The sequence below is a fragment of the Barbatula barbatula genome (assembly GCF_947034865.1).
Source record: "Barbatula barbatula genome assembly, chromosome: 15".
NCBI lineage: Eukaryota > Metazoa > Chordata > Actinopteri > Cypriniformes > Nemacheilidae > Barbatula > Barbatula barbatula.
Window position 1 is genome coordinate 3596936 of NC_136778.1, and position 13637 is coordinate 3610572.

The 13637-nt window shown below is 39.4% G+C and overlaps 1 protein-coding gene across 1 annotated transcript in view; it reads left to right on the forward strand.

Annotated features, from left to right (window-relative positions):
* slc35f1 (solute carrier family 35 member F1) overlaps positions 1–13637 on the forward strand; it is a 47802-nt gene that overhangs the window by 31662 nt on the left and 2503 nt on the right. Inside the window, exons 4-7 of the mRNA XM_079475530.1 lie at positions 729–888; positions 1750–1906; positions 3241–3293; positions 6880–7034. Coding sequence (XP_079331656.1) covers positions 729–888; positions 1750–1906; positions 3241–3293; positions 6880–7034 — 525 coding nt within the window. The remainder of the gene's footprint in view (positions 1–728; positions 889–1749; positions 1907–3240; positions 3294–6879; positions 7035–13637) is intronic.

A 13637-nucleotide genomic window follows, 5' to 3' on the forward strand; every position in this document is an offset into this window, starting at 1 on the left:
ATGCAGAAGCTTGCGATGGAGCCTCTCTTTAAAATATTTGCCCATTAGAGGATGATTACTTGTTATAGATGGTCATGGTGCCGGCTGAGGTTTAGAATGCAAATGTTCAGACTAATCTTGCTCGTATATTCTCCCCGTCTCTCTGTTTTGCTCAGTCTGTATGTCTGCTACGCTAAACAAAGTGTCATTTTTAATCAAAACAGATACATTTTTTATAGACTTTTACATTTGCATTTGGTCATTTAGCAGACGCTTTTATCCAAAGCGACTTACAGATGAGGAAACATTGGAAGCAATTATTACAAAATACATAAGTCCATTAAAGCCTAGCACAGTATACAAAGCTAGTATAAACTTTTTAAATACATTTAATTAGATTTTGTACTACTTTTATGTGTATTTATGTGTAAACAATGCTTGATGTATTAGCTACAGCAACATAAAATAACAATGAGCTAAATTTTTATAATAATGAATTAAATTTAATGTAATTTTGATAACTGTGTAATATTGCTGAAAATATCAGTTTTGACCATGTAAATATCATTTCTCAGTTACTTGCAATTTTACGTTTCAAACACAGATGGCGATAGATTTAAATGAATAGTAATATTTCAATAAATAAAGAAATGTGTTTACTTTTGCTTTGAAATTGTTTACAGTATTGTGTCATGTCTGGGCTAAAATGATGACTTACATGAAATATTGTTCTGTATTGTCTTCCCCAGCTGCTGGACTGTTTCGTGATCCCTGTGGTCTTGCTGTTGTCCTGGTTCTTCTTGTTAGTCAGGTATAAAGTGTGGCACTTCGTCGGTGTAGGTGTGTGTCTCCTGGGCATTGGCTGCATGGTGGGCGCAGACGTCCTGGTAGGCCGACAACAAGGCCTTGGTAAGTCCCCTCCACCGCGACACCACCGTACCGGATCCCTCGAGTGGTGCTCTGTTTCACATGCAGCCACAGTCCAAACATTACATCAGTGTTAAGCACGCGCCAATCCTCTGGAGAACACTGAATCCTGGGGATTGATTCGATCTCTGTCTGTTATTAAATATGAATGAACGCTAGGGTTTGTCCGTGTAATTTCACGCGCAGCTTTCCCCGAGGGGCAGGTCTAATGAAAAGCATACTGATTTGCAGAGATTTTGCTGTTGTTAGAAAATAATCTACCCGCCAGCGAGTGGATATTATTTTCATCATCTCGTATTAAATTGGAATGCTTTGTACGCTGCAACTACTGTATGATGAGCGAGCTGTGGGAAATTAGTACTTTATGTGCCTGATGGGCTTTTCCTCCTAACAGAGAGATTAGAAAGTGGTTATTTTACAGCAAAGTCAATATTTGAGTGCCATGACAATAGAACGAGTTGTTAAAGGGATAGTTCACCCAAACAAATATTCATCATTTATTCACTCTCTAATTCTGTATATGATTCATCTGTGGAACACAAAAGAAGTTCGGTTGTGTCATACAATTGAAGTCAATCGGGGACAATGTTGTTTTGTCAAAATATATTTTTCTACGTTCTGCAGATGAAAGAAAGTCATACAGGTTTGGAATGACATGGGGTTGAGTAAATGATGAGAATATTCATTTTTGGGTGAACTAACATCTCGGATGTCATCGAGCCGGTCATGAAAACTTACTCGATGAACCCTGGATCTACAGTGTGTTCTCACGTAGTAATGAAATTCAATATTTGTGATATTTTCATCATTATTAAATGAAGAATTCATCTCCGTTTCATACAGGAGATCATAAACTCATGGGGGATCTTTTGGTCCTTGCGGGGGCGACGCTCTATGGCATTTCCAATGTATGTGAGGAGTTCATCGTGAAGAACCTGAGTCGGGTCGAATTCCTGGGCATGATGGGTCTCTTTGGCTCCTTCTTCAGTGGGATCCAACTGTGAGTAAATTACCTTAAACATTCCAGATTTAACCCTAAACTCCCAAATTTTAGCATTAAACATTTAGGAAAAACTAATGACTGCCATCTCTCTACAACTTCCACACCATAGTTAGAATGGAATGATTACGGATGGGGTGGGATTTTCATTTTAGATGACACGCCACCCCTCCATCAATCCACCTGCTGTTTGTATAAACTCATGTTCTCCAGGTCCTCCATCCGGTATAACATTTACCCAATGCGCATCTTCAATCGTCGTTCTCCGCCAGAGCTTTCTGTATCTCCGGCATCCAACACCACGCTTCCCCTCGACTTCCAAATCCAAAGCCAGCTGGAACGTTCCCGTCTCTGGTCTTTTTATCCATCTGTAAACGAGGCCCATTTGGATCGTCCGTGCCGCTCTGCATGGGTACAGCAGTCCCGGCTGGAGTCGTTCTAACCAGTCACACCGAAGCCTTAATGTGCTTTAACGTCTACATTTGTGCCACATTTTCATAGACGCCAGCGGCTCTGTTTATCCATGCCAGCTGCATCTATCGTGGCATAATTATACTGAAAGGCTTTCTTATCTAAAAGCAAGCTGGAGATGTGGACGACAGTCAAGTTCTGCTTCATGTTAGAGCTTGACTGCTTCAAAAAGGGCTAAGAGAAGATGCGCTGCAAATAATCACTATGGTGGATGGCTATTTTTATCCCTCATTTCATTTAATCATGTAAATTTGATGTTGGTGTACACGGTATTACCATTTTCAATAATAAAAAATTCTATTATTCTCCCATTTATTATTTAAAGGGATGGTTTATCACAACTCTGGGCAAATTAAAAACTCCACTGAATCTCGAATATTGTCTTCTGATATGTGACTTCATCATATACCGTTGTTTGAACTGCAGAGGCATGCAGGGATCCGTCTTCTGATGGTTCTCCAGACAAATGATGAGACTTGTAACCTTGGCAACAGTTCATCGGTGCATACCTGTAATGACTTTACAGCGGTGTCACATGGGGCTGTGGATTGTTTCCTGTACGCTTTAATTGTGTGTGAGGATGAGCTGACCCGGATGTCATTGTTAGTAAGGCTCTGGAGAAACATGTCAGTAGGATCCCTTTGACGCCGTGGTGGTCTTCTGGGAGATTTTTATCCACTCTTTGCCGTGGCTCAGTGGATTTGCCGCTCTTCCTAATACTCAGATCACCCACCTGTCAGAATGAAGCATGCTGTCGGGACTTTGGAACCTTGGCTATTTATCTTGTATAGACGTTCTCATTTTTCAAAGCTCAGCTGTGCTCACCTGTGGCTGATATGAGTGTTGTGTTTAATTTTTTTCAGGGCCATAATGGAGCACAAGGAGCTCCTGAAGGTCCAGTGGGACTGGCAGATAGGTAAGGCAGTTTTAAACACTTGGTTTTAAATACTAGTCGGATCTCACAACTTGTGCAGGTTCATATTGCATTATTTAACTGGATAGATCCATTGGACATGTTTTTTTTATAATGTGTTGTGCACATTACCGCATCTGGAACATTTGTACTGTACCAGCGGTAATTTAACTCAATTGCACAGACACATATTGGGCAGGTGTATTTTTAGATGCACTTGGGGAAACTGTCCCGGCTCACCAGAAATCAATGACGCCTCTTACACACAGTCAATGTGTTGTGAAGTCCTATGGCGGTTGGCATGACTGACCTTCTGCGCCTCTCCCCGATGCATCGAGACCGGATCAGACTAACGCTGAACGTGCTTCTCATTCTAAATAACGTGTCTTGCTGTGGGTGGGATGGTGGGTATTTAAGTGAGATCCAATGTGGTGGGTGGTCTACAGCATTTTCTCCTTTGGAAATCTGCAGAAATGTGAAGACACTGATAAGCAATACGTTTTTATTTTTAACTTTTAGGGTCACTAGTCAGAGATGTTTTTCATCATGATCTTAAAAGCATTAGGTTTTGAATTTGGCATATGTCTGAATGTTTGCAATGTGGAAAAAATATAACATAAACATTATTTTTCCCAGCGAGCAATAGCAATAGCTGTAAACTATAGACCTGCGAGTAAGCCACTTCTAGCCAAAATACCCTTGAATTTGGTTACGATAGACGTCTTTAAAGTCCCAGTGAAATAAAAAATTACAGTTTCTATTTTTCGTGATATATTGCAGTGTTTATTGTCAATAGCTTATCAGTGTGAGTCATTCTTTTTTTTTAATTCATGTGCCCTCATAATCCAGTTTAAATCTGAAAATGCACTTCCACCCTATAGTGACTATCTTTCTCAAATGACGTAATGACGGCTTGGACGGCACATCCGTTAACTCCTCCCCTTTAACTGCCAGTCTACTGCCGGTTTCATTTAAAAATGCAACGGCTGTTTTCATACGTCCAATCAATTCGCAGTAAAAACGCATGCCATGTCCACTACTCCTCATTCGACATGCCATTTCACTCTGAAATGCTTCAAAATACGGAATTAAAAACCAGCACAACTTCTGGTTCACGGGGACTTTAACACAAAATTGCTTTCTGGGTTTTGACCATGATGAAGAAAAACATATTTGGGTTGCCACTTTGAAGATGCTAAAATACACAGTAACAGTGTATTTTTTAGGCTATTTTAGATTTTTCTAATTTACTTAATAATTCCTATTGCTAATTCCTGTTTGTGTTCCCATTTTTTTTAAACTAACTAAACAAATTTACTAAAGATTATAAAATGATAATAAAAATAAATTACCATGAACTTTTAACAGAGTAATGTTGGAGTCCATTGGCCTAACAGAGAGGGTTGCTTATGGTTGCCAGGCAACAAGCCGCATTGTGATATTTAACTGCTGTGCTCTCCAACCTGCTTTACCTGTTGCCTGTTTTTACTTCTAAATAAGACTCTGCTTTTCATCAACAAAACTACCGCCCCCAAATAAAGTGCTTTTTGTTGCCCAGGAAGTCACTTTAGTTTAATACAGATTGATGTTCCTGGTTGGGCTTGATGAAGTATGGAGGGACTGTGCCAACGGCAGCATTGGGTTGGATCCCAGGAGTATGCTGGATTGTCACATTAGCAAGCCCTCGCTCGAGGGGACAACGTCATTAACTGTCAGAGCTGTTGCAAGGAACACGCTTTGTGCCAAGAGAAGAAACATCCTCAGACGAAGCTGTGATGCCCTTGAAAAATAGCAAGGACATTGTGACAGGCCATACCTACAATGTCCTTGAATGACTTTGAACATATTTGTTTTGATAGTAAAGCATATAGGATTAACGGTATCACATAAAGATGTTGTATTGTTAACAATAGTAAATGCATTACCTAACAATAAGAAATATAGCATTATTGATCTTTGTTAAAGGGACAGTTCACCCAAAAATGAAAATTCTGTCAGCTTTGCTCACCTTTCGTTCCAAATCTGTATACATTTCTTTGTTTGGTTGAACACATAAAGATATTTGGAAGGATGTTTGTAACCAAAAAAAAAAAATTGTGTGTTTCGACGGAACAAAACATTGATAATTGTTAACTTTTTATTGTTACAGAGTGTCAGTATACAAAAGCACATGTAAAGAAGAAATGTATTAAGCAATTGTCCCGCTATAGTAAATCTAGTTTTACTTCTTCATATGTATTAGTAAATACCGACATTGACATCAACTAAAATTGATAAATATCTGACATTGATAGAAATACCCAAAATGCTGTTAGTCGCTTTTGGATAAAAGCATCTGCTTAATGCATAATTGTAAATCGTTCTATAGGCTCGGATTTAAGCATGGGATTCCTTATTGATTTGGAGGCGGTCATCCGCTCACAGTGTCATCATTAGGTAGATGTCAGATCTGGTCTAAAACGTTTCTGAAAATGTTGTCATCACCTTCAACCAATTCTAGCTGTCTTTTAATATTCATTGTTTTTTAACAGAATCACATAGTTAAATCCGAGCCCAAAGATAGCTCTGAGCTTCTGAATAGCAGGTGACAGCTTTTACCTTTGCCAGAACTACCTTGTTAGAGCTCTCAAATAATATGTGATGCGCAAGTATCAAAACACCCACCACCAAAACATAAAAAAGGAATAAATAGCCAATAATAATAGTTACATAGTAGTTCGAAAAAAATATCACGTGTTTATACAAGAAGGTACTTGAATAAGGCATTGATTTAGATGGAATGATATAATAAAGTCTAAAAAGGCAAAGGCTGTGGGGCAAAAAAATGAATGCATAAATGTACAGTAAATGAAAATCACTACCGAAATGTATTTAAAGTGTCATTGACCTGAATTCTGTTTTTTGGGGGGTCGTGGTCTTAAGGTGATACCATGTTTTTGGGCATGTGCATGGTATTATTTAAACCACCCAAAAATGGGTGCCCAAGGCTAGTGGTGTTTCTCCAACAAATACAGCACATTCAACTGGGACAGGAGTTGATTTTAATAAAAAGATACGACAGTGTTCACCTTAATAGCACAACAAATCTGCTGACAGTTTTTTTCATTTCAAAACAAATGATGATTATCAGTCTCCATTTCTGCTGCATCTCCATCTGCGGAAATGCAACCTGTATCCTTCATCAAACGCGTTTGGAAATGAATGACCTGGGAACACGCGAGTGAATAATTGAATTTTTCCATGCCATCCAATTCCATTATGATTGCGCTGTATGAATTATGAGCAGCATATCACAGCTGCTGAATCTATATTCTCTGTGACTATCTCCCTGATCGCCTGGGAAAGAAGAATATATCCTAGTGAATGTAGAATATACTGTAGGGAAATGGTTATGTACTACATATGAGGATGCGATCATACAGTAGACGTTGAACTATAACTATTACAAAAAGAAATGTGTTCACGCTGTATTTTATTTTAATCATTATCATTAAAACCAACATTGTCAAGTTGAATTGCTTATTTACGTAGCAACAGTAATGTACAGATGCAAAAAGCAGATTCACTGATGCACTATTTGTCCTGTCAGGTCTGCTGTACATCGGCTTCAGCGCGTGCATGTTCGGGCTGTATAGCTTCATGCCTGTGGTGATCAAGAGAACCAGCGCCACGGCTGTGAATCTGTCTTTGTTGACAGCTGACCTCTACAGCCTCTTCTGTGGCTTGTTCCTGTTTCAGTACAAGGTTAGAATGTGCTCTCTGTCTCTATGTCTTTCTCACCCTCACCAACATCTTTGTACACTTTTCTATATGTTCCTGTTGCCGCTAGCAACAGCGATTTCATGGGTTTCGAAACATGCGTAGTTATAAAAAATATACCTGATAAAAGTATTAATGGGAAATGTGTAACTTTCTTCAGGCGGAACACAAAATAAGATATTTTAAGAAATGTCTCGGTGGTTTTGTGTCTATACAATGGATGTTAATGGCGGCCGATGTTGCTTGGTTACCAACGTTCTTCAAAATATCTTACAAAGGTTTGAAATGACATTTTTGGGTGATCTATACCTTTTAAGTGACCCAATGTCTGTATAGCATCAATGTTCAGTGGATGCCTGGTCCAATATAGTTTACTCCATCCCTTAATAACAGCTATGCTGAATTACACTGAGCCAGGTTCACAATACAATAATACACCCGCTTTAAAAGAAAAGATTTCAGATATTTTTTCACCAAGATGATTTATCAGAAGATTTCTGAGGCAATTTCCCCTCAGGGGAGGATCCAGCCACAATGCGAGACTTCATTTTTGAACAGGTCCATTACAGAGAAAGCCTTCAGTGAACAGAGCCATTAGTCATGCAGTACAATGAGCACAGTGTTTTTAACTCCTTTCTCTTGTCTAGTACAGATTATATCGCCTGGAGGACAAAACAAAACGTTCAGGCTCTTTTCCAGAACTGATTGTTAAACCATCACACTCATTCGTTTAAAAGGCTGCTGTGCTTTTAAATACGTATAGCTTGCGATGTGAACGTATTAAGAGTGTTGTTCATATTCATAATACAGTGATTAAGAATAAAGATATTACTTAAATGCATGACACAAGACTACCTCACAACCTAGTCAAAAAGCTGCAGTTTCTCACAGTTAAAAAGTTAAAAGCGGCTTAACGAAATCCCATTCGGCCTGAGCAGAGAAAACAAGCACTGTAATGATCAGATTTTTTTTTCAATGTCCTTTGTTTTCAATGTCCTTGTCTGGAGTGGCTCAACACAGCCGTCAGTCGCTTTCATTCAGTCGCACGGACAGATATTAGTTTTAGTCATGAATTTTCGTTAAACACTGTATGTGATAGACAGCCATGCTCAATTACATTACGTTAGATTTAGATGATCAGACTGGGAAGTGATGCAAATGCGCGTATATTAGATTTGATTGCTGTTCCCATCAAATCGGAACAACGATGCTTTTTGACTCCTCCCACTTGACCACAGTGACATCATGTCAAAAGGACAAAAACGAAAGCATAGAGGTGAGTTACTGAATTAATAAAGCTATTAAATATGATTCCGTCATCAACAACAAAGCCATGCGTAGATCTATATTTCTATTACGAGAGTCGCCATATAAACAAACACTTTGAGTTTTAGGACGTGAACTGTTGTCATCTTGTAATTATGTATCATCAAACTTGTCTGGGACAATCGACTTTATCATAAGTTCCTGTAGCTCGGTTGGTATATCATTGCATTAAAGGCCGCACAAACGTTGTTTGTTCGATTCCCAGGATACACACATAAAAATATAGCTTGAATGCACTGTAAATCGCATTTATGCCAAAATGATATAATAAAGTATTTTCCAAATGTTCTAAATGCAAGTATATAAAGATTGTTGCTTCAGTATTTGTTAATAATATATAAAAGTGCATTCTGCGCTCCATGTCCTGTAAGCTTAAGGCTGCGTGGATTACAACAGCACAGGAGACGCCAGCAGACATGCGGAGACTCAAAATAAAACTCATTTGAAATATGCGGTCAGAGGTCTGTTCAATTTTCTGCACGCTGTTGTATTTGCTGGTCAGCAGTGTGCACCTGCAGGCTCAACTAACCCTTGTCTGTTAGTTCTCTGCCTGGACTTTTCTGTGCTTGTGTTTGAAAACTAGGTGAAAAAGTCAAGGCCTTGAATGTAAAAAAACACAAAAGCATTGAAAAGTCTGAGAACACGAGTTACAAAGCGGTAACACTTCTATTGGTTAAAGCATTGTGTATTCTAAATGGACGATGAGCAAACACATTTTTATAATATTCATTCAAATGTTTATCATTTGTTGAAAATGTACTCCAATTTTTACAGGTAAAGGTACCAATTTGTTTACAGGATCTAACAATGAACAGCATTTATTATCTTATAAACCTGATGTTCACTTGTATCTTTACTTAATATGCATTTATAGATTTTTTATATATATATATATATATATATATATATATATATATAGTTTTAATCCAAAGTTTTTGTTCATGTTAATTGTGCAATGAACTTACATGCAAAGACAATGAAAAATGCTTTTCATTAACAAATATTAGTAAATGCTATACAAATTGCTCATTGTTAGTTAATGTTCGCTAATGCATTAACTACTGGTAATAAATTCAACTTTACTGTAAAGTGCCACCATGTACATTTAAAAATATGAAATTGTTTAATGTTAGTTTACGTTTAAGGTCATTAAGCTTTCTGACGTTGATCGTACATAAAGAGGGAATAGAAAATTTCATAGAGAATAACTCAGTAATAACAATAATACCATCCATCCATCCATCCATTTTCTACCGCTTATCCGGGGCCAGGTCGCGGGGGCAGCAGTCTAAGCAGAGATGCCCAGACATCCCTCACCCTACACACTTCCTCCAGCTCTTCCGGGGGGACAACGAGGCGTTCCCAGGCCAGCCGGGAGACATAGTCCCACCAGTGTGTCCTAGGTCTTCCCCGGGGTCTCCTCCCGGTCAGACGGGCCCGGAACACCTTCCGGGAAAGGCGTCCAGTAGGCATCCGTAACAGATGCCCAAGCCACCTCAGCTGACCCCTCTCGATGTGGAGGAGCAGCGGCTCTATTCCGAGCTCCTCGCGGGTGACCGAGCTTCTCACCCTATCTCTAAGGGATCGCCCAGCCACCCTGCGGAGGAAGCTCATTTCAGCCGCCTGTATCCGGGATCTTGTCCTTTCGGTCATGACCCAAAGCTCATGACCATAGGTGAGAGTAGGAACGTAGATTGACCGGTAAATTGAGAGCTTCGCCTTGCGGCTCAGCTCTTTCTTCACCACGACGGACCGGTACATCGACCGCATTACTGCAGAAGCTGCACCGATCCGTCTGTCAATCTCCCGTTCCATCCTTCCCTCACTCGTGAACAAGACCCCGAGATACTTAAACTCCTCCACTTGAGGAAGGAACTCTCCACCAACCTGAAGTGGGCAAGCCACCCTTTTCCGACTGAGGACCATGGCCTCGGATTTGGAGGTACTGATTTTCATTCCAGCCACTTCACACTCTGCTGTAAAACGTCCCAGTGCATGCTGAAGGTCCTGGTTTGAAGGGGCCAACACGACAACATCATCCACAAATAGCAGGGACGAGATCGTGTGGTCCCCAAACCTGACACCCTCCGGCCCCTGGCCGCGCCTAGAAATTCTGTCCATAAAAATTACGAACAGAACCGGTGACAAAGGGCAGCCCTGCCGGAGTCCGACATGCACTGGGAACAAGTCCGACTTACTGCCGGCAATGCGAACCAAGCTCCTGCTTCGGCCGTACAGGGACCTGACAGCCCTTAGTAAAGGACCACAGACCCCATACTCCTGAAGCACCCTCCACAGGACGCCACGAGGGACACAGTCGAAATGCCTTCTCCAAATCCACAAAACACATGTGGATTGGTTGAGCAAACTCCCATGAACCCTCCAGCACCCTGTAGAGGGTGTAGAGCTGGTCCAGCGTTCCACGGCCTGGACGAAAACCACACTGTTCCTCCTGAATCCGAGGTTCTACTATCGGCCGTATTCTCCTCTCCAGTACCCTGGCATAGACTTTCATATATTTTAATGTCTAATGTCTTTGTTTTATTAATCTATTAGTATTATTTCCCAATAATTATGTATGAAAAGCTGCTGTGCAACAAATTTTAGTTAGCACTAAATAAATAAAAGACATTTATAGCAAATGCATAAATGAACATTTTACAATCTAAATGCATTGACTAATGGTAATGTTTACCGTACTTATACGTTTTTAAATCGTACAAATATGACAAAACATGAATCATTAACATTAATCTTAATTATGAAATGCTGTTAGAGTTCATTTTCTTTCATTTATTGATGTAAGTAGTTTTGGCATTATTGATTTCAGATTATAATACTAACTGTAAGTTTCCTAATGTTTTGAATCGCTAAATGTCAATGTGCCTTTAGCCTTCTGAACCACGCTTTACATCTGCAGCGGACAGACATTGTTGTTCACCCTATCAAGCGATTCTGAACGTGCTTGCGTGCTTTTCACAGTGATTTGCTTCCGCAGATGAGAGTGTGTTTGAGATCTGAATCGAGCTAACACTGATTCCCACAATAACCTCGAATGTTCCAACTCAGCCGAATGCTGACAGAGTCAATCGAGAAAAAATGTTGTTGTGCTCTTGACAGGTTGCTCAATTTCCTGAAATCCTGATAGCTTGATGTCTGACAGATGCATTTTCTCAATGCGATTAAGGCTTTAAGGATTTTCTCTTGCCTCGAGATTATTTGAATGTGACTTATTTCACTGTGTTCCACGAGGAAAAGTCGATGGTTTGATTTTTGTATAATTGGCAGCGGTTGGATATCTTGTCCGTGTGAGTTATTGAGAATGCGTGCGATGGCTTCCAGAACAAATTGTTTATGAAGCACTCAGGAAACCAGAATCGGCAGATTCGGCAATATTCATGTCATTTATAAAACTAAATTGGAAGAATTGGATTGAAATGCCTCCAAACTTTATATATATAGCTTGTGTAATGTTTGGTGCAAAGATATGATAAACGATGTAGCTGTTAAAACTTGCATGGCACATTTAGTTTGTTTACCAATTTATTATATACACCTAAACCAAATGCTTTTAGTGCTTTTAGAATTATTAAGTCAAGCAATGAAAAATCCCTATTGATTCATGCAGTTTGTATGCAGCAGGTGAAGGCTGTGTCGTCACTCTTGCTGCAAGCACTTTTGTCTGCTTCAATGGTTGCGCTGTATTTCCCTTCATAATAACAGCAACCAGCAGCAGGAGAGATGCTGAATGAGCTATTACCTGCGGCACATTAAGGCCAACCGTAGGGTTTTAAATGCCCGTGTAAAAGAATCACTTTTATGGACAGTTGTTAACAGCCGCCTAATTGTATTCAGTGAAAGTAACTAAGTGATTGTGAAACGCGAGGCCTCCTAAAGCTTGCATGGTGAACACAGTCTGTTGCTGGCTATTTTAAAGCCATTTCACCTGCTAGTAAAATTAATAAAATCAGATTTTAGTCTCAGCCAAGCATTGTGGTCATTGTGGTGTTTTTGCAAGGTTTTGGAAATTGAGAAATAGAATACATGCACCCGATGTAATGCACTGTTCTCTTGAGAGTTTTTGTGCCTTTGGTATTTTTTTGTTTAATATAAAAACTTTCTTAGTTTAGACGTATTTGCTGCTTGATTCACACCAAAGTTTCATTGCATCGCATGTTTTTATCCACAGTTACGTACTCTCGAATTGAACCCATGACCTTAGCTCCTTTAATGCAATGCTTCACCAATTGAGCTACAGTTGGATTTTTTGACTTCGTATTTGGGAAACCACTGATCAAAAATGACTTTTTATCAAATAGCACACTTGCCATTGTGTACTTCAAAAGGTATAAATTGGAGGGATGTACTCTTCTGTTTAAAAAACAGCAGCGTAGAAAAGAATTGGAAACAAACGTGTGTTGATACTGTTTTCGTAGTTCACCGCACACTTTTTTGTGTATGTAAATATTTTCTTTTAAATCAGATGTGAGGGAATAAATGCAAAGTGTTGCCATTGGCAGACCTCCACCTCTAGGGGGAGCCACCAATTTAAATACTTTAAATTAGTTATACAAAGTGACTTTTGAAAGATTGCAAATGTGTGTTGGAATACAAATTTAAAGGGACAGTTCACCCAAAATGAATCATCATTTACTCGCCCTCGAGTTTTTCCAAATCTGTATAAATGTCTTGGTTCCGATGAACACGGAGAAAGATATTTGGACGATTGCTTGTTACCAAACAGTTCTTGGCACACATCGACCACCAAAGTAGGAAAAATGACAATGGTAGTCAAAAGTGCCTCAGAACTATTTGCTTTCCTGCATCCTTCAAAATATCTTATTTTGTGTTCGACAGAACAACGAAATGCATAAAACATTTTTCCTACTGTGGTAGTCAATGGTGAGGATGAGTAAATGATGACAGATTTTTCATTTTTGGGTGAACCGTTCCTTTAAGGCACAGCCTTACTCACTGTAAAATAAATCTCGGTTGCAAAGAAGAACTTTCATTTTGAAATATGGCACTCAAGTTACCATGCATAGTACAGCATGATTTATTGAGAAAGTGCAAGCATCATTTTTTACAGGTTGTAATTACATAGCCGTACTTTATTGAAAATTCCCTTTCTCCCCTAACACTTTGGTAAAAGGGGAACCGTAGCCGCTTTATCATAGTAATGCTGTAATGTAGCACCCTTCGCTATATTTAAATAGCAACCTGACACAACAGCAATGGAAAGAGAATGTATTCCTTTCCAGC